This window comes from Ornithorhynchus anatinus, chromosome 6, assembly GCF_004115215.2.
Source record: "Ornithorhynchus anatinus isolate Pmale09 chromosome 6, mOrnAna1.pri.v4, whole genome shotgun sequence".
NCBI lineage: Eukaryota > Metazoa > Chordata > Mammalia > Monotremata > Ornithorhynchidae > Ornithorhynchus > Ornithorhynchus anatinus.
The window spans coordinates 27057352-27082972 of NC_041733.1; the positions used below are offsets into that span (position 1 = coordinate 27057352).

At 40.8% G+C, this 25621-nt stretch overlaps 1 protein-coding gene across 1 annotated transcript in view; it reads left to right on the top strand.

The window, feature by feature from the left end:
- Window positions 1-978: 978 nt before the first annotated feature.
- F9 (coagulation factor IX) overlaps window positions 979-25621 on the top strand; it is a 32768-nt gene continuing 8125 nt past the window's right edge. The window contains exons 1-6 of the mRNA XM_001513506.4: window positions 979-1122; window positions 3415-3578; window positions 3795-3819; window positions 8805-8918; window positions 12874-13002; window positions 16222-16469. Coding sequence (XP_001513556.2) covers window positions 1050-1122; window positions 3415-3578; window positions 3795-3819; window positions 8805-8918; window positions 12874-13002; window positions 16222-16469 — 753 coding nt within the window. The 5' untranslated portion in view covers window positions 979-1049. The remainder of the gene's footprint in view (window positions 1123-3414; window positions 3579-3794; window positions 3820-8804; window positions 8919-12873; window positions 13003-16221; window positions 16470-25621) is intronic.

Below are 25621 nucleotides of genomic sequence, written 5' to 3' on the forward strand. Positions count from 1 at the left end.
TTGAATCCCAGCTCTGCCACTTGTCAGCTGTGTGACTGTGGGCAAGTCACTTCACTTCTCTGTGCCTCAGTTACCTCATCTGTAAAATGGGGATTAAGACTGAGAGCCCCACGTGGGACAACCTGATTCCCCTACCCCAGTGTTTAGAACAGTGCTCTGCACATAGTAAGCACTTAACAAATACCAACATTATTATTATTATTATTCCAATCTCAGTCACCTATGAGATTAACTCCCTGCTGCAACTGCTATTTCTTCATTCTCTTGTGTAAAAATGTATCTTTAATACATTCCCCAGTCTGCAAGAAAACTGGATGTTCTCAGATTGCCCCCGGGAAACAATTGAGGTCACCCAGGCTAAACACAAGTATGCAGTTCCTTCTCAGAATGTAGAAAGGAGCTGCAGTGAACAGTAGCATCTCTGCTGGGTCATATTCTTACTTCAGGTAGAAAGCAGAGCCACCCACGAGTACAGTGGAGAAAGAAGTGGTGAGGGAAAGGGAAGTCTGGGCACAACAGCCTTTCAGCTCTAAACCTCACTGTACTGGGAGAAGAACATGGCAGTTGAGTGAACTGAGCTGTTTGGAATGTTTTCAGCTGAGTTAACCCTGGCCAGGGCCCCCTCTCCCTCCACCTTCTCCTTCCTTAAATTTAACAGATGGATGATGTTTATCGCCTCCGGGGAGTCCTGAAATGTTGTGCTGCTAATGAGAAGTGACTACAACCCCACCTAATTGCCTCATCCTGTCCTCTTGGCAAAGCATCAAAAGCAAAAGGGACAATAGTAGCCCCACTCTCCCTAGGTACAAGACAAATGACATCAGAGAGGGGCTGGGGCCACCTGGCAAAGCCCACTCCTCCCTACTTTCTTCTCTCTTACCTACCACCTTAACCTATCAACCACCCCCCCACCCCGCCCTACACCATCCTGAGAACTCATTCAGATAGTCTGACACTAGTTACCAGGCATAAATAAACATCTATTTGCCCTTTGGAATCATTGGTCAACTTCCTCTGCTTGCACAATTCGTTAGCAAGGGTTGCAGTGCATGAAAATGGCAGGAAAATCTGCCATAATTACCATTTGTCTTGTGGGATATCTCTTCAGTGCTGAATGTACAGGTTTGTTCTTTTAAATATCTATTGAATTTGATTATTTGGGGGCACATAAAGAAATATATGTTCACTCTATGTTTCAGCAAGCTTTGGCAGCAATATTTAGCAGTCATTTTGCACACCTGTTGTTTTGCCCATTGTTTCTTTAGTGAATATAGCTATTTCTTTTAAGAAATTTTCTCAGGATATTTAGATGTCTATCAGATTTGACTTTAACATGATTAAGTCTGCACTTTGAAAATGTAGAAATGTTATCGTATAAAAGCTTCAATCGGGAGAAAAAGTGGAAGCAACAGTATTCTAAGAGACATGACAGTGTGCACTTTGATTCCAAAATGAAAACTACATGGGGAAAATGCCATTGTTTTCCAGTGTTTCCAGTCACATCCAAGTTATATTGACATGTTACTTCACATTTCTACTCTATGGATGGGACACTTGTAAATCCTCATGGTTTAATTTTTTTTAATGGCATTTGTTAAGTGCTAACTATGTGTCAAGCACTGTTTTAAGTCCTGGGGTATATAGAACTTAATCAGGTCAGAGAGTCACTGTGCCACATGGGTCTCACAGTCTAAGCAGGAGGGAGTAGGATTTAATCCTCACTTAAAGTTGATGAAACTGTTTTCTCTGAAATACACAGTTCTGTTTTGCACGATTAACTTTCAAATAAAAAGCAGTGACATCCAACGGCAATTTTGGTCACAGGAAAGCATCACTCTTCTCTTGTGGTGAGTTATGAATCTGACTCCTGTGCCTCTGGCAGAAAAGCTCAGTGTGGGTTCTTGGCAGGGAGAGCAAGACTCGGTGATCAACCAAAGAATAAGAACTTAAGTTTCCTAATTTGTGATTTTTTTTTGGTCCTTTAAGTTCTTTCACACATAGAAGCAGCATGGCCTAGTGGAAAGAGCACAGGCTTGGGAGTTGGAAGACCTGGGTTCTAATTCCACCTCCACTACTTGTCTACTGTGTGACTTGGGCAAGTCAGTTCACTACTTCACTTCTCTGTGCCTCAGTTACTTCATCTGTAAAATGGGGATTAAGACCATGAGTTCTATGTTTCTGACCCACTTACCTTTTATTTACCCCAATGCTTAGTAAAGTGCCTGGCACTAGTAAACACTTAACAAATCGCACAGTTATTATTATTATTGTTATTATTATTATTATTTGCAGGGATGGCATCTAAGTAAAAAGGATCTTATTGTGGAAAAAAACCAAAGCCTTAAAGGGTAGTAAATAACTCCAGGGACCAAATTTATCTGCAAAAAATCCTTGTGGGCAGGGAACATGTTGACCGACTCTGTTATATTGCCCTCTGTTATGTTGCACTTTTCCAGTGCTCTAAGTACACATTAGGTGCTCAATAAATGCAAGTGATTGATTGATTGATAATTCCCAAGTCGGAGCATGCAGAGTCATTCCCCAGAAAGGGACAGCCCCAATGTGACCGGAGGAGTCTATTTGACAAGCATCTAGTTGTTTGTATGTCATCAGAGTTTCTCTAGACTGGCATGAATAGAACAAGTTACAAGTCCTATTCCAAAAATTTCCGACATCTCTGAAAACTTCTGCTTCATGACGCAGACTGTGGTACCCAAGTTGAGAGCCTTAACTTTTTAGAGTTTACAGTCCCCTAGACTGTAAGCTTGTTGTGGGCAGGGAATGTGTCTGTCTACTGTTAGGTTGTACTCTCTCAAGCGCTTAGTACAGTGCTCTACACAAAGTAAGCAATCAATAAATATGATCAAATGGATAGTTTCAGTTGAATTCTAGGCATGGAATCTTGGGAGTCAAGAGTTTAAACCAGTTTCCAGATCCCACAGGAACACTCAGAACACTTGGACACATAACTTTCTAGGAATGAAGAGTCATTATATTTAAGACAAAGGACCTAAGGGGTATTTTTTGAGTTTCAGTCAGTCACAGAGAAGATATCACTGCCATTGAAATTTAACTGAGTGTCCTGACTGTGAAGCCGTTCGAGAAAGTTCATCCTCAAATATGAGGAAGGCAGCACATCACCTCAAAAGAACACCTGCAACTTGGTATTTTCTATTAGTAATTTTGCCTTTCTGGGCCCTTCCTCCAGCCAAAACAGAGTCATCTGCCCCTGGATTGCTATGACTGCCCAGGCAAAAAAAAAATGAAAGTAACATTGGGGAACTCAAATTCAGTATCTGTGATTAAATGGAGTGGTTGTTATTGACAATCAAGTTTTTCCTAGGATAAATCTAAGGCTCGTGTGATGATGCATTTCTTTTCTAGGACCACTGAGTATTTCTCCTTAAATTGCAGTTTTTATCGATCGTGAACGTGCCACCAAAGTCCTTCATCGGATACGGAGGTATAATTCGGGTAAACTCGAAGAGTTTGTTCAAGGAAACCTAGAGAGAGAGTGTATCGAAGAAAAATGCAGCTTTGAGGAAGCACGAGAAGTTTTTGAAAACACAGAGAAAACTGTGAGCATTTAAACATCCTTTCTCATTTGGGTGGATAAGGGGGATCTGCAGAAATGACTGCTTAGCCAAGAAACTGTTATTTGAACTTCTGAAACACAATTTGTACATTATGTTGTATGTGGGCAACCTGTGGTATACCACACAGTTCTTGAAAAGGAACAAGCAATTTACATATTTAAAAATGTAACTTAATTTTTTATCACTTTTTCATTATAGACAGAATTTTGGAAGCAGTATCTTGGTAAGTAATTCATTTCATCTTTTAAAAATATATAAAACATTAGCGAGGTAATCTTTGGATATATAATTTAAAAATCGGGTCCATCAAAGAGAATATGACAATCTTTGGCCCTTTATTTTACTGGTCCAGGAAAACTATTATCTTCGAAAAACAGCTCATTTTTATCTCCAATAGATATGCCTAGTGGAAAGAGCATAAGCCCGGGAGTCTGAGGGACTGGAAGTCTGAGGAACTGGATTCTAATCCCAACTCTGCCACTTGTCTGCTGTTATGACCTTGGGCAAGTCACTTAACTTCTTGGTGCCTCAGTTTTCTCATCTGTAAAATGGGGATTAATACTGTGAACCTCATGTGGGACTTGGACTGTCCTACCTGATCATCTTGCATCTACCCCAGTGCTTAGAACAGTGCCTGGAACACAGTAAGCAAATAACAAATATCATTAAAAGCAAAACAAAACACCACCAAAAAAAAGCCAAACAAAAAAAACCTAGGCTCTTCTAGATATGTATTAGTTACAATATGGCATGGCTGAGAGGAAAGAGCACAGATCTGGGAGCCAGAAAATGTAAATTTTAATCCTGGTTCTGCCACTTGCCTGCTGTGTGACCATGAGCAAATCATTAACTTCTCTGTGCTTCAATTTCCTTATCTATAAAAGGAAGATTAAATGCCTAGTCTCCCTCCACCTTAAATTGTAAACTCTATCTTGGTTAGGGACTGTGTTCAATCTGATTATCCTGTATTTACAACAGTTTGTAGGACAGTGCTTTGAGCACAGTAATTGTTTAAAAAATGCCAAAATCATTATTATTATCTGCAAGAAATATGTCACCACTGTGAGCCCCCTTAAGGTTTACCTAACAGAGATTCTTCTCCTAGTACCTGCCTGGAATTGGTAAAAAAAAAAAAAACCACAAAGATTTCCCCTAAAAAAGGTCCAACTTTCATGAACCCCTAAACCTTCCCTGTTAAAATCTTTCAATCTTTCAATTTTTTAATGATGCCAGTACAGTATTATCACAGATGTCCCCTACTGGTTGTCAGATGAAATATAGCCAGTTCTATGAGTTATCTCTGCACATGTATTGGCTAGCTGACTTTGAGATCCTAGTCCAGTTTAGTTAGGTCATATTAGGAGCAAGTAACCCAGGTGCCTGCCTAAGCACTGACAGGCAGCAGAAGAATTTGAAACCAGGGCAACTTTGAGGAGGGTAACAGTGGGTCTGGGTCATTACTATCAACACCTGAATAAACCCTATCACTGGCCTCTCAGCTGGAAGAACTGGTAGCTTGAGCAACAGCAGGGTATCTCTTCTAGCCATCTCTGACGAACACAACATAAATCTCCCTCTCTCTCTCCGCCACCTGTTCCCCAGGTAAGCAATTTATACTTATTTTCCCTATATTTGAGAAGGAGTGTGGTCCACTAGAAAGAGCACAAGACTTGGGAGTCATGGGTCCTGAGTTCTAATCACAGCTCTGTTACTTAGGGAAGCAGCATGGCTCAGTGGAAAGAGCACGGGCTTTGGAGTCAGGGCTCATGAGTTCGAATCCCAGCTCTGCCACTTGTCGGCTGTGTGACTGTGGGCAAGTCACTTAACTTCTCTGTGCCTCAGTTCCCTCATCTGTAAAATGGGGATTAAGACTGTGAGCCCCACGTGGGACAACCTGATTCCCCTATGTCTACCCCAGCGCTTAGAACAGTGCTCGGCACATAGTAAGCGCTTAACAAATACCAACATTATTATTATTATTATTATTATTACTTATCTGCTGTGTGGCCTTGATCAAGTCACTTACTTCTTTGTGTCTCAATTTCCTCCTCTGTAAAATGAGGTTAAAATATCTGTTCTCCTTTCCTCTTAGACTGGGAGCACCTCGTGGGTTAGAAACTGTATCCAATCTGCTTATATGGTATCTAATTCAATGATGAATGCAGTACTTGGCACATAATATGCTCCTTAGAAATACCCTAGTTATCATTGTTGTTATTATCTACTTTCCAATTCTACTAGTCTCACTTTCTCTCCCCCTTTCTCCTCCTCACCACCCCCCACTGCCCCTCAATTAGTGTGGGTGAGCCAGGCAGCATGGGTTGCAGGGAACTGTGTGGCAGAGAAGGGGCAAGGTGGAGGAGGACAGGTAAGGTTAGGGGTGGGGGTGGAGATACCTGTTTGGGGTTTTGAGGCTTAAGTGGGATGGGGGAACATAAGGAGGTTCTGGATTTTTTTTCCCCAAATCCATGCCTAGGAGAGTGGAGCTAGTGTCAGTGAGGGGAGATGGGCAAAGGTTAACATCAGGTGGCAGATGGGTTGAGTAAGGAAGAAGGAAACTATATGGCTTTCCTGGGTGACAGTATGAGGCAGAGGAGTCTTGTGCTTGCCAACGACAGCCTAAAAAGATGCTAACAGGCAAGTCAAAAAGGGGAAGACGTGCAAGTTACGTCTTCACTAAAATCAGCCCCTCCTTCTGACATCACCCTTCCCATCAGAGCAGTGAATAGAATTGAGGGGTGGAAAGAACCCGTAATGCCCATTCAGTGCCCAAGGCTGGCAGGTTGGTAGGGTCACAGATACATCCATCTCATTGCTCCATTGGGAATAGCATTGGACTGAACTGCAGGAATATCTCCATCAGTTTTGTGCCAGGCATTTTATTTAACAAAGTTGAAGCCTCTACTCTCATAGAAGTTTCCAACTAATAGTGGCTTATTTCCTTGGTGGTATTCTAGAGTCTAAAAATGGTTAATGCTCCCTCAAGGAAGATTGGGCCTCTTGCCTTTGACTCTGCGGGCTCCTCCTTACCCCAAAGTACCTACAAATGGGCACTCAGAGGAATTACAATTGTACAATAAAATGAAACTAGTTTGAAAGATATGTTTCAGCAAATGTGCTGTTTTGTATCTGGCTAAAAGCCCAGACCCTCTCCATGAAACATCTTAAATAATTCAGATTTGTTCATGTAAGTACAAAATGCAAATGTAGCTGATCCTTCTGGCCAATTCTGAGAGTCAGGGAAGACAAATCTGAGATAATTCTTCTCCCATATAGCTGAGACAAATTATTCCTGCAAAGGCATGCTGCCATTAAGCAAGTGGACGGAATGTATTTATATTTGTGGCAAACAGACTTCTTTGGGAAAGGGCTATTTTTGTGAAAGGGGGATTAGATTTCAAGGCTGTTAAAAGACAGACAAACAGGCAAGAGTTTGCTGTTGAACTACTGTTCAGGAATTGTGTCCATCAATGCTATTGTACCGTGCCCTCCCAGGCACTTAGTAGAGTGGTCTGCCACAATAAGCATTCTCATCATCAACAGTATTTATGGAGCACTTACTATGTGCAAAGCACTGTACTAAGCACTTGGGAGAATGCAACAGAGTTGGCAGATACATTCCCTGCTTTCAATGAGCTTACAGTCTAGAGGACTCAATATCACTGATTGATTGAGACAAGTATCAGGAGGAAAAGCTTGATGTGCCTCTAGAACTGGAAAAAAAACAAACACGGCCATGATTGTGGAATTGTACAGTCCTTCTATTCACCTCCTACCCAGGATAAAGAAATGGACGTGTAAGAATTATTTGGTGAGGTTAATACCCAGTTCAGAATCTGGACCAAGTTGAGATGCTTCATTTCTGGTTTCGGTGAAAGGCCAAATGTATTCCCTTCCTTCCGTGTGAATGATATTCCAGTTTCATATATACCAACAGAGATCAAGAGGTGTTTTTTTTAATCTAAAACTTTACAGTTGGCAAGGTGAAATGTGCTCTATTGTGGAATAAGCTATGCTTCAATTCAAACCCAATTTATATTTAAAATCTGGGAGCAAAATTTGAAATTACAAAAAAAAGATGAGAAAAGAGAAGCAGTGTGGCCTAGTGAAGACAGCATGGGCCTGGGAGTTAGAAGGACCAGGCCTCTAAGCCTGGCTCCGCCATTTATTTGCTGTGTGACCCTGGGCAAATCATTTAACTTCCCAGAGCCTCCATTACCTCATTTGTAAAATGGGGAAGAAAAGAGTGAGCCCCATGTGGGACGTGGACTGTGTCCAGATTGATCAGCTTGTATCTATCCCATTGCTTAGTACAGGGCCTGGCACATACAGGCACTTAACAAATGCCATTTAAAAAAAGAGAGAGAGAGAGAGAGAAACTACTTGAGACGAGGTTATCAGCTGTTTTGAACTCTCCCTTAGCCCAGTTCTCTGCCACAATAGATACCTCAATAAATACCATTCACTGATTGGACACATGAAGAAACAAGGACATCTTTTTCCAATTCATTGTAAACTCTAAAATATTTATAATGCATTTCTATGGCACTCAATTTTTTTTTTCTTTTCTTATGGCAGCATTTCCTTTCCCACATTGACCAAAAAATCTTTTCCTGCTCCTTAGAGCTTTTTCAACTTTAATTTTCTCAGTTTTTCCATCTGTCCCTATGTGTATATTTTTACTTCTTACTGTCATGTCGTCATTTCCTCTTTTGCGTTTCATCTCCCAACAATCCTGCGGCATGCTAATCTTGCTCCTCCTACTTTTCTTCCTCTTCCTCCTCCATCTTTCTCTTCCCCCTCCTTGGGTGTTCTGCTCCTTCCCTGAAGCTCTTTGCAGTACTGGCTGAGGAGGAACTGTGTGTGAGGAAAAGCTAGGTTTTTAAATGGTTCTTCTGGTTCCTGTCTTTCCTCTCTCCACATTCCTTTTACCTTTCTTGCCTAGACTTGCTTGGAAGGGCATTGAATTTCAAGTAGCCTAATTGTCAGTGGAGAAGTTCCCAGAAATATAAAGAGACTGGGACATTTGTATCCTATGAAACATTTTTTTTTCAGTTCCTAGAACTAGCGGCTGACACACTACATCTCCAGTAAATACTTTATTCTTTCTAACTTTTTAAAACCTTGTTTTCATTTGATAGTCAAATAGAATAGTCAAATACATTATCAGTAACTTATGGGCACATTCTTTTTTGATCTGGCTTTTAGATGGAAACCAGTGTGATTCCAATCCATGTTTAAATGGAGGCCAATGCAAGGATGACATTAATGCCTATGAATGCTGGTGTCTACCAGGATTTGAAGGAAAAAACTGTGAATTGGGTATGTACTAATAAACTATTTATGATTTAAAGTTTTTCTCCTAAAGTGGATGAAAATCTGCAAAAAAGTATAGAATGCTTTTTTACAATGTACATTTCCAAATGTTCAAACCCAGCCATTGCTTTTACAATTACTTTTTCGTATATGATTTATAAAGACTCCTTATGTACCTAAATCTTGCCTTTGAAAACTTGACTGCTGAACTGAGACCCTTTGGGAATTTCCTTCACAGAAGAGATGCTTTTTCACACATACATTTTGCACATCATCCACAAAATTTTAAATCATTTCTGAACTTCATTCTTTGTCATCATTTAATCAACGACTTTGCTCTAAATGTGAATCTGTGGTTAGCTATATCATTTCAGGCATTCCCATTACAAAATGGTAGTTTTTTAAACTCTTTAGATTATCAAAAACCTGCTTTGGGATAACCATCGTTTCAGTGGTCTGAAAACAATTAAAATAGCTGGTTTCAGTCACATTGGATGAAATTCAAAATGGGGTGGAAAAGAAAAAGAGCTTGTTTCAAGCAATCTGCATTGTCTGACACTCTCTCTGACTTGTTCTGTAGTTCACTAGGTATGAGCTTGCAAGAGTTAAAAGTTTAGTTAGCAGAAAACAATCATAGCAAATTTGCCATTGACTCTTGGAGCTGAGGGATCCTTTGATTCTACCTGTAATGTTTTTGAAACAAACATTCCTTTAGGGCTGCACTGGGCCAGAACCTGGCATGAATGCCTATTTATTTTTCTCCGACAAAGGCAGTCCTTGGACTCATGACACTGTTTGTCCCTGAAAACTGAACCATAAGTTGAATATATCTTGAAACCAATTTAATCATCAGAACAATGTTATAAAAGGCAGTGAATTTCTGAACCATCCTGCCTCCCCTGTACTCCCCCATCTCCCTGTACTCCCATGCCCGGCTCTGTGTTCTATTTCTATTCTTTTTTTTTGCAAGAGCTGCTGACCCTGCCCTCTTCTGGAACTCACAGCTATCACCTATCAACTGGATGGGATAGGGGAAAGGCAGGTGGTGGTGGTGGATGGTAGTGGCAGATAAGGAGTGGTCAGCAAGAAAAAAGTCCTAGGTGACCACCCACTTGGGACCCTATCCTTTTCTATCTCCTGCCCTTCCCAGTCCCAGAAAACAGGGCCCAAGGCTTTGGAGGGGACAGGACTGCCAAATACAATATAGTGCAATAAAAAATAACAGGAACTAAACAGGCGATGGAAAGTGGGGGGGGGGGAGACATGTTTGGAGTGTGGAGATGGGGGTTGGGGGATGGGGGAGGGGAGGGGAGGGAGTAGAAGAGGGAGAACAGAGCATCATGGACCAGCACTGGGGAAGGCTGGATGAGGGATGTTACTTACAGCTTTGTAAGGGATCATAAAGTCAAAACCAACATGCTGCAAACCTGAAATAGAGTGTAAATTTAGAAAAGTTGGAGTGCCTTTCATCATAGCTCAGAAAGTCATAAGTCAAGGTCTTCTAGTAAAATTTCATTTCTCTCCTGAAGGACTCTAATTAAGACACGGGGAAGAGCTACATGTTTATAATCCACTGATAAAGTGGGGATGATATGGAAATGAAAGGAACACTTCGCTAATAGAAGATAGGTTTTTTACTTTGATTTTAATTGTGGCAGGCAGAAATAATTTCCCTATAAAATATCTCCCAACTGCCACTTCAGCCCTATTACACCATGTATGCACTTAAATACTCTATTATTGCCACCTATCAAGAAGTGTCTGTCTCCCTTACTAGACTGTAAACTCCATGAGGACAGGGGTCAATACACACTAGTTTTTTTTTTATACTCTCCCAAGTGCTGAACACACTGGAACCCAACAAAAGCTATTGATTGGTTGATGAGGAAAAACATTCAGAATGCTTTCATTCAAAAGTGCAGACTTTGGGAAGAGGGAATGGAGAAAAATAGCAGTGGAAATACAAAATTAGAAGCCACATTAAAAGAATAAAATCAAAGTGAATACAGGCACTTTGTTCTAGCAGGAGAAAACATGCACACAGTAGACATTATCTCATCTAGGTCACTGCTTCAGAGGACTTGGATAACACTGAAACAAGAAAAGTTTTTATATGAAAACTTATGAAACTGACAGCCAATATCTATCAGGTTTTAAGCCTAGAACTCATAGCATTTGGAGGACAACTCAGTTTATCAATGCCACACTTGTCGGACCTGCATTTGTCCAGCCTTCCTTCTTTCAGTATTTGATCAAAACCCTCACTGGCTAAACATCCTATCCTGGTATTGTTTGCTTTGGAGGAACATTTAGCCACATCTCTGTGGAACGTCAGTTGGTGTAAGAAGATGGCCAAGGATGGCTTTGTCTGGGGAAGGGTTTTCATTTTTAAAATTCTCTTTCTATGAGAAGCAGTATGGCTTAGTAGCAAGAACTGGGCTTGGGAGTCAGAGGACGTGAGTTCTAATCCTGGCTCCACCACTTGTCTGCTGTGGGACCTTGGGCAAACCACTTAACTTCTCTGGCCCTCAGTTACCTCATCTGTAAAATGGGGATTAAGACTGTGAGCCCCACGTGGGATGACCTGATTACCTTGTATTTACCCCAGTGCTTAGAACAGTGCTTGGTACATAGTAAGCGCTTAACAAATACCATAATTATTATTATCTATTAAGTTTATTTTAGAACACAATAGCATGCTGTAGTTCTTGAAATACACAATGTCCTGTAGGCCTTTACACATCCTGGATGCTTTGCACTTGTGACAAAAGAAGTTAAGTGTGTCCTCTTTGGGTCTATGTAAGACAGGGTAGGCACCCCTAGTGCTCCTTCCACAGTCTCCCCAAGCACGGCTCTCGGTTTTCCAGTCTCAAGTTGTCTATTCCTACAGCGCTGGTTATCAATAAATAAATGGTATTTATTGAGGGCTTACTGTGAACCATTTGCTAGGGAGAAAGCAATACATCAGAGTTGGTAGACGTGCTTCCTGCCCACCATGAGGTAACAATCTAGAGAATGCTGGGAAGAGCTTAATCAATGATATTTTTTAAGCACTTATGGTATTCAGAACACTGAGCTAAGCACTTGGGGGAGTACACTAGAGTGAGAAGACACATTTCCTGCTCTCAAGACGCTTATGGATTGCCTATGTTGCTCATTCCCCCAAGATTGTTTTCTGTCAATTATCTGAATTTTAGTCCTTTTACAGTCTTAAGTTATATGGGCCAAGGAGCAAAAATAGGACATTAATAAATGGTTTTTATTGAGCACTTTCTCTGTGCAGAGCATTGTACTAAAGCTCTGAGGTTTAAGATGAGTTTAGGTGGGTTCATGCACAATAACTCCATAATGGACCTTTGGAGAGAAAAATGAGGAAAGTCAGAAGATACATCCCTATAAGCATGAGTACGAACTATGAGCACGATTGCAAGGAGAGTGACTATTGCACTATTTCTTCAATTAATGAATGATTTTGAATGCTACAAGTATTATTTCTTGAGCATTTACTCTGTGAAGAGTGCTGTACTAAGCACTTTCGAGAGTACAGCAAAGTAGACATGATTCCTGCCCTCAGGGAGTTTACAATCTAGTATCTTCAGTCAAAGTCAATCACCTGCTTACAGCAAGAGAGCTAATAATTCCAAGGTTATAAAACTCATCATCTGTACAGGCCAGCAATATTTGTGCTGCTGTTGTACTTTCTCCAGTGTGTAATACAGTGTATTGCACCCAGTGGGTTTCAGTAAGTATCATCACTACTACTTGAAGTATCAGAATAATGATTTGAATGGACCACTGATCTGACTTCTATTGCATTCTGTATTTCCTTAAAAATAATTGGCTAAAATAAACCCCTTTAAAGTTAGAAAATGTTAGTGCTGGCTCTCTAGATGGGCAGAATTTATTTTCCTAGGAATATGTTTTCTTTCTTTTTTCAGTTTTTATCTTTATTTTCTTTCAGAGGAATCTTGTAAAATTAATAATGGAAGATGCATGCATTTTTGTACCAAGAGCCCTGACAATCACCTGATGTGTTCCTGTGCTTCAGGATATCGACTTGGAAAAGACAAAAAATCTTGTGAACCAGCAGGTCATATCTATTCTATTCATCTAGAAAAAAATCCCAGAAGCTATTTTAAACCTTAGAAATATTTATCAGCTCTTTCCCACCTTACACTGCCCTCCTCTACTGTTACTGAATCTAATGGCTAGAGACACTCAATGAAAGTTAAAGCCGCATTGTGTGATTTTTTCATTTACATTATTTGAATTTAAATCATTGATTGAGATGGGTCTTAGGATTCTAGGAGCATGTTAATATGGAAAAATATCTAGAGTACATTCCATGATCATCTGTACTACAGCACAGGAAATACTTCCAATTGTTGTAGGGAAAACGCACATAAATGTTTTTAATTGATTTTTAGAATGAAATGGTTTTCTTTAAATATGCCCATTCTTTACTTTTCCAAAGTTTGACATTTTATTTAGTCACTGGATTAAGTTCCACAAAGTATTGCAACACATTAAATAACAAAGTGAAACAGAGTTCAGATTGCATTAAGGGAAACTGAAGCAAAAACCCAAAGTCAGGATTTTTCCAGCTGAAATTGAAGTAAAGTGCTACTAAACCTGGAGTTCAGCTTTCCTACCCTTTGCCATGGACCAAATTCCCTTGAGATGAAAAATTGTAGTACTTCTTTAGTGTTATCTGCTGAGCACTGGGGAAAATACAAGATAATCAGAAGAGACATCGGGGTCACAATCCAAGAGGGAAGGACAGAAGATATCCCCATTTACAGTTGAGAAAACTGAGCTCAGAGAGGTTAATGATTTGCCCAAGGTGACACAGCAGGCCAGTGACAGAACAAGATCTACAACATGGATCTTCTTAGACCTCATCCTGTGATGATCCCACTAGGTTACACTGCTTTGCTTAGTAGATTAGTGGCAATTCTGAATCTTTAGGTCAGAAAAACCAAGCTTCCAACATAGGCTGTAACTTTCATGTGCAAATTCTTAAAATAATAAGAAGGTGAATCTAAGAGATTCTCCAACCTTTAATGGCTCTGCCTTGAGTTTAAATATTTATACTTTAGCAAATACATCAAGCAAAAAGCTTTCAGTCCTTGAATACAATTTCCCTCTCTTTTCCCTTCTTGTTGGTGGACCAAGTATGTATACCTAAATATATGGAATCTAATTTCATGACTTCTCACCATCTAACACTTTGGCACAGCCCATTTCTAAAGGAATGCTTGCTACAATAAATATGGCAGCAAGAGAAGTGGGACAAATTGTACATTCATTCGATCATACTTATTGAGTAATAATAATAATAATGTTGGTATTTGTTAAGCGCTTACTATGTGCCAAGCACTGTTCTAAGCGCTGGGGTAGACATAGGGGAATCAGGTTGTCCCTCGTGGGGCTCACAGTCTTAATCCCCATTTTACAGATGAGGGAACTGAGGCACAGAGAAGTTAAGTGACTTGCCCACAGTCACACAGCCGACAAGTGGCAGAGCTGGGATTCGAACTCATGAGCCCTGACTCCAAAGCCCATGCTCTTTCCACTGAGCCACGCTGCTTCTCCATTGAGTGCTTACTATGTGCAATGCATTATGCTTGGGAGAATACAATATAACAGACACATCTCTGCCCTCAGTGAGCTCATAGTCTAGAGGGAGAGACATATATTAATATAAATAAATAGATAAATAAATTACAGATATTTACATATGTGCTGTGGAGATGGAATGTACATGTGTAGTTAAGAAAGACAGGTACTTTTTTCAGTACAAATAGTCATTTTTGCATCTGAATTATATACAAGTGGACTTCTCCGTTCTTTTTTTCATGTATCTATTGAAGATCCGATACCACTAGGGCCTGTCACAGTTCATGACCCTGTAACTGGTCACTTGGTCGCCACAGTGATGGGCCAACAATCCATGGTGTAAGAGATATATTGTCATTCAAGACCCCCTTTCACTGATGTCATTTGGGAGTCAGGATCTTTCTGGAGAACTCTATTTTGAAAAGTGGACTTTATAAAATCTTGTCAGAACTTCTGATTCTGCAATAGGCACTCACTTTTAGTAACAATGAAAACTATTACAGAATAGAATAGGGAAAATATTTTTTAAATATGAGGAAGTTGTAATTCTGATTTTAAGGTGTACTGTATCCTCTTGAGACTTCACCAATGGGGTAAGCCAAAAGAGGCTGAGGCTCTGAACTATAATTTTGGGTAGCTGCAAAAATTTGCACTGCCTGATTACATGGCAAAGCCCAACCAGGAACTCAGCTGGAAGTCACTGTTCTAACTCTAAGTGAAGAACTGTGGCCTAGTGGAAAGAACATGGGTCTAGGAGTCAGAGGACCTGGGTTCCAATCCTGACTACGCCACTTGTCTGCTGTATGACTTGGGCAAGTCACTTAACTTCTCTGAGCTTCAGTTTCCTCATCTGTAAACTGGAAATTAAATCCTTCTCTCTCCAACTAAGACTGTGAGCCCCATGTGGGACAGGGACTACGTCCAACCTGATTTATCCTGTATCTACTCTAGCGTTTAGTACAGTGCTTGGCACATAGTAAGCATTTAACAAGTTCTATTTAAAAAGCTCAGTTCAAAATTGGGTTGACACTTGCCAAGAACCTCTCATCTCCATATGGCCTGTGAGTTAATGTGGAAACCAATGTTGTGTGATGTGTCCTTAACACAGAGAATGCTAGATGATGTATTAAAAGTCTAGTATGTGCCAAGCACTGGGGTAGATACAGGATAATCAGATCAGATCAGACAGTCCTACATGGGCTCCTAATCTAAATAGGTGCGAGAACGGGTATTGAATCTCCATTTTATTGATGAGGAAACTGACACCCAGAGAAGTTGTGATTTGCCCAGGTAGCCCAGCAGGCCAGTGGGAGAGCTAGGATTAGAACCCAGGTCCTCTAACTCCCAAACCCACCTTTTTTCCGGTAGGCCACGCTGCTTTTCATCACTGATCCTCTCCAAAAAAGAAGTCTAAGTGTCTAATAAGAGTAATGTTTTGCTCTTATTATATATTTATTTACTGTTTCCTAAATGCACAATTTTTTAAATGAATTTATGGAATTTATAGATATTTCACAAAAAATTTCAAATGGGAATTGTGTTGTTGCAGCCTACATCCAGTGACTGGCCTTCAGGCTAATGTGGATAATGTAGAGGCAGATATAGTATATCTAACTTTATTCCTTGTAACAAATATATAAGTTCTCAATGAGTGAAGAAACATATAGTATCATCTTCTTGCTTTTAACAGTGCCATTTCCCTGCGGAAGAGCTGCGGTTGCTCTGTCTAATAAAAAGTACACACGTGGTGAAAATATTTTCTTCAACATGGACTTAAATTCTACGGAAGAGGAAGTGACTATCGATCAAGTCTCTGTAAAGGAAGTCAATCAAACCAACCCTGTGACAGATGAAGTCACTCAGATCACACCAGTGCTTAAAAAGCTTACTCGAGTTGTAGGCGGAGAAGATGCTATGAAGGGTGAAATCCCCTGGCAGGTAAGGTTCAGAGGGACAGTCGATCATCTGCGATATTCATAGGGTTGAATGAAAAGAATCGTAAGTTGCCTCCATCAAGCCTTATATTGCCTGTTTTCTTCTCCATTTTATTTGCCACTTATTTTTATGCTTCAGTGCTGCTTCCATGATTTTAGATGACTGATCTATTCAGGAAGCAGTGTTGCCTAGTGGAAAGGGCATGAGCCTGGGAGTCAGAGAACCTGGGTTCTATTCTTAACTCGGCCACCTCTGGGCTGTGTGATGTTGGGCGAGTCACTTAACTTCTCTATGCTTCAGTTTCCTCTCCTGTAAAATGGGGATTAAATCCTACTCCTACTTGGACTGTGACCCTCATGTGGGACAAGGACTATGTCTAATCTGATTATTTTATATCTACCCTGTGCTTACTACAGTCTGTGGGACATAGTAAGTGCTTAACAAGTACACTATTAATAATAATCATAATAATTATTAGTAACATTTTGACATTGACAGACAATGCTTTCATCTGCACAATTTCCTGTGGTTATGAACTCCACATGCTTACCATCAAATATATGGAAAAGTGTTTTTTTGGGGGGGTTTTAAGGCTTGTCTTGAAGCTACCACATTTGGCTTTCTCTTCAACTTTGTGGTTATGGGATTTGGTAAACAATGATACTGTAATTACAAAATAATAAGATGTGTGAGCAGAAAAGTATAAATTTCATTAGGGTCCCTACCTATCTTGGTCTTTTCAGGCAGGTGAGCCCTCGTCTTTTCATTCTTTCTCAAGAAGCATCTCCACCCTCCTGATCGCTTTGGCTACTCCCTAATGCTGTATCTTCTCCCACTCTAATATGTTCTCTAGAAATGTCATTCCAAAAATGTATAGACATAAAAAACCAGACATAGATACAATAGCCTTACATAGTAGTCCATCTCTGCTTTGTGTTTTTTTCTTGGGCTTTCCGTTGATACCCAGAAACTTATCAGCAAACCATGAGGCCAGTGGTCATTTTATGGACCCAAGGATGGAACAGTGCATATCCTTGGGGCAATGCTCAGCTTGGGCCACAATTTTGCCTGTGAAGCAGACTTCTAGATTATAGTAGTGGTGATAACATCAACAGTAGTTGAGACATAGCATCGAGAGTTAGGAAAGAGTTGGGAGAGAGGAAGTGAAGACAGAAGACATAAAAGACCCTATCTAGGAGTTATGTATAGGAATGGGAGTAGGGAGTTGGGGAGATAGCTGGAGAGGGCTTGTGTGGGTGAGACCTGAGGGTGAGAGGCTGGAGATAGCAGTGGGAGAGAGGAGAAGAGCAGGGCAAGTGCTTTCAGGAGGTGAAAGGAGATAGAGTCAGTGACACAGACAGAGGGAGTGGAGAGAGAATAGGCAGAGAACTCCTCTTGAGAAACAGCAGGGAAGCAGGAAAAGGATTAAGAGGGGAAGAGGAAATAGAGAGACTCTGGTAAGTTCTCACCTGAGGGTATCAATTTTGCCCGTGAAGTAGTTGACAAGATCCCCTAGGGCTAGGACAAGAGGGAATGGAAGCACTGGGGACTTGAAGAGGATGTTAGAAGTTTGGAAAAGTTGTTGGGGGTTGTGGGCATTGGATTCAGAGAGGGAGGAACTGAAGAGATGTCAAGCAGATCAAGGGAAGTCGTGTGGCCTAGTGGAAAGGGACTAGGCCTGGGAGTCAGAGTACCTGGGTTCTAATCCTGGCTCTGCCTCTTGTCTAGTGGGTGATATTGGTTAAGTCTTTAACTGCTCTGGGCTTCAGTTTCCACAACTATAAAATGAGGATTCAATAACTGTTCTCCTTCCTATATAGGCTGTGAGACGGTGTCCAACCTGATTAACTTATACCTACCCCAGTGCTTAGAACAGTACTTGTCACGTAGTAAGTGTTTGACAAATACCATAATAAATAAAATAAATTTAAAAATCGGATTAGGAAAATGAGGCCCAGAGAAGTTAAGTGACTTGTCCAAGGTCACCCAATAGGCAAATGGTGGAGCCAGGATTAGAATCTTGGTTCTCTAAATCCCAGGTCTATGATCTTTCCACTAGGCCTCTCTTTCACTCTAAGTTGTCCTGTTCTCCATACACAGGGGGTCAGTTATGCTCAGAATTGTAATACTGTTCTCTGCCTCAAGTGATTTAAAGAAGAAACCTTCAGCACTGACTGTGTTCTCCTGCTGTGTCTGCATGTTCCTTCTGTGTGTTATTACTGCAAATGTTTTAATGATGCAGTAGATTTCCTGGAGGAAAATGACAAAGAATGTGGAACTCCGGCAGTGCACTTCACAGCTAAAAAGGATGCTGCTTATAGGCTCCATATCTTGCTGCAGTGTGCCAAAGAAAATCTAAATTGTGACTAGGCTACAAGTTATTTTTGCAAACTAATCATTTCTCTCTCCAAGTGGCCTGTCTTCTCCTGTCAATGGGAATTATTTTTCCTAAAAAGGCCATATCCACTCTCACTGCAGGGAGAATGCAGTCCTTTAGCTGATGGTAATGGATGGGTTTTTTCTATAGGAATAAAACGTGTTGATTATAAATGTGCTAAAAGTTTACATTATTTAACCTCATTTTCTTCTATCTACCTTTTTCCACACTGCTGTAGCATCTCAACCAAAAGTTTGAGAAGAGGTTATATAATAAAGGCTGCTTCAATTTCTTTATTAACAGAGGAAAAATAAGGTCTCGACAAAAGGTGACTAGCTAATGAAAACAGGGGTTATAGATGGAGAATAAGCAGACATTCAAAAATGAGGCAGAGAAAAAAACAAAAGAAAATGATATGGAAACCATTCCACAATCTGCTGTTAGCTACTTACCAGCCAACTAGCCTCACTGCAGTGTTGTTAAACTGCTGTTTGGAAACATTTAATTTGAATTCATGCCAAGCTGTGCAACAAACAGTCTGCAGTCAGAGCATCAGAAAACAAGTGCTATTGCTGAGTGTCACTGGCACAAAAAGAGGTGGTTTAAACTTAAAATGCAGCTCCTGTTCTAGCCAGATCAACCAGGGCTATTAACCTTTAAGAGCTGATACTAATTCTTCATTTCAAAAAAGAGTTTTTAGCTGAGGTGATTCAGCTCCATTTTTCATATTTCAGTGACTAAGTGGGTCACATGGGTGAAGAAATCTCCCTCCACAGCACTTTATTCTACTATAATAATGATAATAATGTTGGTATTTGTAAAGTGCTTACTATGTGCAGAGCACTGTCCTAAGCGCTGGGGGAAATACAAGTCTATCAGCTTGTCCCTGGTGGAGCTCACAGTCTTAATCCCCATTTTACAGATGAGTTAACTGAGCACAGAGAAGTTAAGTGACCTGTCTAAAGTTACACAGCTGACAAGTGGCAGAGTCTTGATTCGAACCCATGACCTCTGACTCCCAAGCCCAGGCTCTTTCCACTGAGCCACACTGCTTCTCTAAGAAAAGTACCTGGTCCTAGAGGATTTAGATCATTTTTTTTCCATCTCTGTAATTGTATCTCTCTCCTAGCCTATCTTAACACTCCATTTCTTCCTCTTACATGTAATTTGTTTTAGTGTTTGTCTCCCTCAAATGAGTGTCAGCTGTTTAAGGGCAGGGATCATGTCAACCAATTCCATTGCTTAGTACGGTGCTCTGTCCATTTGTGAGACAGCTGGGAAGGATGGGGGATAGGGAAATGGTACCAGAAGAGCACTGTCAGGATAGGAGGATCTTGAGGAAGTAAGTAGCTAATGACCTCTATCTTCATTCATTCATTCAATCATATATATTAATTAATTAATTAATTATGGTATTTGTTAAGCACTTACTATGTGCTAAACACTGTTCTAAGTGCTGGGGTAGATATAAGATAATCAGGTTGTCGCACATGGGGCTCACAGTCTTAATCCCCATTTTACAGATGAGGTAAATGAGGCACAGAGAAGTTAAGTGGCATGCCCAAGGTCACACAGCAGACAAGTGGCAGAAGCAGAATTAGAACCCATGTTCTTTGGCTTCCAAGCCTGGGCTCTTCCCACTAAGCCATGGATCTTGGGAGAATATAATATAACAATAAACACACATTCCCTGCCCAGAGCAAGTTTTCATGCCAACAGATAGAATAGTGAGCTCAGCAGGGGTTAAAGAAGGAGGTAATTGGAACTATGTGAGCCTTAGGGGGTCTGGAATAGTCATCAGGGACAGTGGATGTAGGGATTAATGAAAGGGTTACAGTTATGTTGTTGAGTTAGGGAAAGAACACGGCTATTTCTGGGGTTGGTTATGGAGTCTTTAACTTTAACAAGGAAGGGGAGAGCCATGGCTGTGTAGCGAAAAGCAGCATAGCCTAGTGGAAAAAGCCTAGGCCTTGAAGTCGGAACACCTGGGTTCTAATCCCACTTCTGACATAAACCTGATGTGTGTCCCTGAGGAAGTCATTTGACTTCTTTGTGCCTCAATTTCATCTGCAAAACGGGGATTAAATACCTGTTCTCTTTCCTACTTGGACAGTGAGTCAAATGTGGGACAGGTACTGTTTATGACTTGATTACCTTGTCTCTATCCTAGCACTTAGTACAGTACTTGGCACTTAGTAGGTGCCTTATAAATACCACAGTTATTATTGTTGTTATCACTATCATATCCAAGTCCTTCTCTCTCTTTCTCAATGAGCTCATCCAGGGCAGTCCCGGAATTTCCATAACCCAGACAACAATGATTAGAACAGCAACCCAGCTTGCAATATTGTATGCAATCATCTTACAAATGAAAAATTAAGTAGGAAATTCACACCTTCCCCTGAGGCACCTCAAATTCAAATGTTTGGGGTAAAATTCATAAACAGAATTTCAGTTGCAACACATTTGTTTCCTGTTACTTCTCACCAATTCCTCCTCGCTCCACATTTCATTTTCTATTTTTCTAGCATTTCCAATGACCTAGTCAGGCATTTCAGTACATGATCTTCCTGCAGATGGTCACCACCTTCAGTGCAATCCGAGCGGGTCAAAAGTAAGAGGAGGGTAATGAATAGAAAAATACCAGAAAAGTGGGAGAAATGAGGGATGGTGAATCAGAGATGATCATCGAAGAACTGGTTTTCTTTTTTCCTCTCAAAAGTACCCTTCAATTGCCTCAAAAAAAACCCCAATTAGAATGAGGATTTTCCAGGCCTGGGACAAGAGAAGGGGTGGCACCTCAGAAAGGGAAAGAAGGGAGGGAGGAAGAATGGAGAGTCAGGAACACTCTTGTTGCTATATGATAGAGTCAGAACATGAAGCAGTGTGGCCTAGTGGAAAAAACACAGGCCTGAGAGTCAGAGGACTGGGTTCTTATCTCACATCTGCCAATTTCTTGCTGGGTATCCTTGGGCAAGTCATTTAATTTTTCTGTGCCTCTGGTTTTTCAACTGTAAAATGAGATTAAATGAAGATACTAACCAACTGCACTGAGTGGGGAAAGGGAAACTGTCCCCAAAGGTTTTGGCCCTGGACTCTCAGACTCACCCATCCAAGGCCTCATGATAGGACTTGAGAATTTCCAGTCAGGGTTGAGATTACCCAAAATAGGGGCCTTCTGGCCAGTTAGCACTTTGAAAACTATCACTTCTACCTCGCCACACCCCCTACACAATAGAAATCTCTGCCACCATTACAACTTCTCATTTAAAATAAAAATTTGCACCTATTTCAGGATTTTGATGGCTAAGACAGAGAGCATCTTTGAAGCTTCAGAGAATCTTTGAAGCTTCAGAGAACCAAAGTCCTGATTCAAACATACGGTTCTTACACTCCAACCTTTTTTAATGGTATTTCTTACGCTCTTACTATGTGCCAGCTACTGGAATAATCAGGGGGGACACAGTCCATGTCCCATGTGGGGCTCTAATCCCCAATTTACAGATGAAGTAACTGGGGCACAGAGAAGTTAAATGACTTGCCCAAGATAAGACAGCAGACAAGTGGCAGAACCGGGATTAGAACGCCCAGGCATTTGTTCTTTCCAGTAGGCCACACTGCTTCCTTATAACCTTCTTCATAAATGCTTGCTCTCTAAAAAGTCTCACACCCTTCTCCCCAAGAAATTTCCCCAGTTAACATATTTCAGTAAAGAATGTTCAAACTTCATTTAGTTTAGGAAACCAAGATAACACACTAGACTTGATGCAAAATATGCATATTTCTGAAGTTATTATTTGAAAGCCAAAATCCCTCTCTCTTAGTCCTTTATGTGACCATTTTAGAATGCAGAAAACAGTTTTCTTAACTGAAAAATAGACAGACTACTATTTGAGCCATTTATAGTACCTACCACATGCAACTGGTTACGTAGAATACTTGTCAAAGTTTCCAGAGTTGCTCGGTTGCTCTTGCCTTTGGTGAAGTATCGTTCAATGGCTGTTAAGAGCTGAAGAGTAAAATAAACTCAGTCTGAGGCAGACATTTAGTTCCATGAGGAACCCGCAGCAGTTCACGGAAATAGTACAAGACCAGTGAATGGATACTTCACAAGCAAGGGTGCAGCAAGCTTCTGCAAACAGATCAAACTGAGATATTCTAGCTTCGTTTTGAAGAGAAAGAGTGATTCTCTTCAGAAGATATTTCTATAAAGCCAACTTTTAAAAAAAGATTGACCTGGGTCAAGAAAGCTTTTACTGCAATAACAGTGATGACCTGAGTTTTCAGTGAAATGTTCCACAACAGAAAGAGACAGCTGTGATCATTTCAGCCGCGATGCTCAGTGAACATCGAAACGGATGCCAATGTATGTCATAAATATCACCAAGAAGTGAACAATATTGTGGCTTTATCACTCTCGGTTCTGATTCTAACTTGTCTTCTGCATCATTCTCAAAAAATTGGTTACAATAACTTTCAAAGAGGCAAGACGGTCCTCTGAGTATCCAAATGGATATTGGATCTCTCCTCATGTTTTCCAAAGGTCACAATTTCCCCTCTAGACCTAAGCTTGTTTTGGGCAGGGAACATATCTGCCAACTCTGTTATATTGTATTCTACCAAGCATTTAGTACACTGCTCTGCCTGCAGTATGTGCTCAAAAAATATCATTGAATGATTGATTTTCACTACTAGCTTAAATTGTAGCTAAATCGTATTACAGAATAGTACATGGCAACACAGGACATGGCTCTATGTAGAATGCTATTCTTAGATGAAAATACAATCCTGGGGTTGTATCAGTAAAAGAGTTGCTATCCTCTCAGGTATGCCTTCAAAACTGTGGACCTACCCCTTCTCCTGGATACATTATCTAACCTTGGCTTCACTGACACTGTCTTTTCCTGGTTATCCTCCTATCTGTCCAGTCGCTACTTCTCAGTCTCTTTCGCAGGCTTCTCCTCTGCCTCCCACCCCCAAAGTGTGGGCATCCCTAAAGGCTCAATTATGGGTCCCTTTCTATTCTCCATCTATACCCACTTCCTTGGACAACTCAGTCTCTCATACAGCTTCAACTACCATCTTTATGCAGATGATTCCCAGATTTACCTCTCCAGCCCTAACTTCTCTTCTCCGCAATCTTGCATTTCCTCCTGCTTTTAGAGCAACTCTATTTGGATGTCCAAAACAGAACACTTCATCCTCTCACCCAAACTCTGCTCCTCCCCATGTCTTCCTCATCACTCTTAACACCCACCACCATCCCTCCCTCTCTCACAAGCTCATAAACTTGGAGTTATCCTCGATTCATCTCTCTCATTCATCCACATATTCAATCTGTCACCAAATCCTGTCAGTTCTACCTTCATAACACTGAAAAATCTGCCCTTTCCTTTCTGTCCAAACTGCTACTATACTGATCAAAGCATTTATTATTATTCTGCCTTAATTCCTGCATCAGCCTCCTCGCTGACCTCTCTGGCTTCTGTCTCTCCTCACTCTAGTCCATACTTCACTCTGTTGCCTGAAACATTTATTTTAATAAATCATTCAGTCCATATCTCCCTACTCCTCAAGGACCACCAGTGGTTGCCCATCTACCTCCACATCAAGCAGAAATTCATTACCATTGGATTTAAGGCACTTAATCAGTTCTCCCCCTCCTACCTTACCTCTCTGATTTGGCCTACAACCCAGTCCTCACACCTCGCTCCCCTAACACCAATCTACTTCCTGTACCTTGACCACTGAACTTTGATCTCTTCTATCTCGCTGCTGATCCCTTGCCCTCCTCCTGCCTCTGGCCTGGAACTCCCTCCCCCTTCATAACTGATAGACTAACATTCTCTCCACTTTCAAAGCCTTATTAAAATCACATCTCCTCTAAGAGACTTTCCCGGAGTAAACTCATTCATTCATTCAATAGTATTTATTGAGCGCTTACTATGTGCAGAGCACTGTACTAAGCGCTTGGAATGTACAAATCGGTAACAGAGGCAGTCCCTGCCGTTTGACAGGCTTACAGTCTAATCGGGGGAGACAGACAAGAACAATGGCAATAAATAGAATCAAAGGGAAGAACATCTCATTAAAACAATAGTAAATAAATAGAATCAAGGTGATGTACATCTCATTAACAAAATAAATAGGGTAATGATAAACTCTCATTTCCTCTTCTCCCTCTCCCTTCTACATCACTCTTGACCTTGGATTTGGGCCCTTTATTCACCCCTTCCTCTGCCTCACATTTATTTTAAGGTCTTTCTCATCCCTAAACTGTAAATTCCTGGTGGCAGGGAATGTGTCTAAGCATTATGGCTTAGTAGAAAGAGCATGGGCTTGGGAATCAGAGGCCATGGGTTCTAATTCCAGCTCCACCACTTGTCAGCTGTGTAACTTTAGACAGGTCACTTAACTTCTCTGTGCCTCAGTTAAGTCATCTGTAAAATGGGGATTAAGAGTGTGAGCCCCACCAGGGACAATCTGATAGACTTGTATTTCCCCCACCTCTTAGAACAGTGCTTGGCGCATAGTAAGCGCTTAACAAATGCTATCATCATCAACTCTGTTGCACTCTTCCAAGTGCTTAATACAGTGCTCTTCACACAGTCTTTAATAAATACCATTGATTGATTCAGTAATAATTAATTTTAATTGGGAAAGAATGAGATTCAAGTGAACAGTTGACATCCAACTTGAATATTGCCACCCATCCTTGGTGAAGTCCAGAGTAGTAAATAAAAATCCACCTACTGGGAGCCTTATGAACTGAATTTAG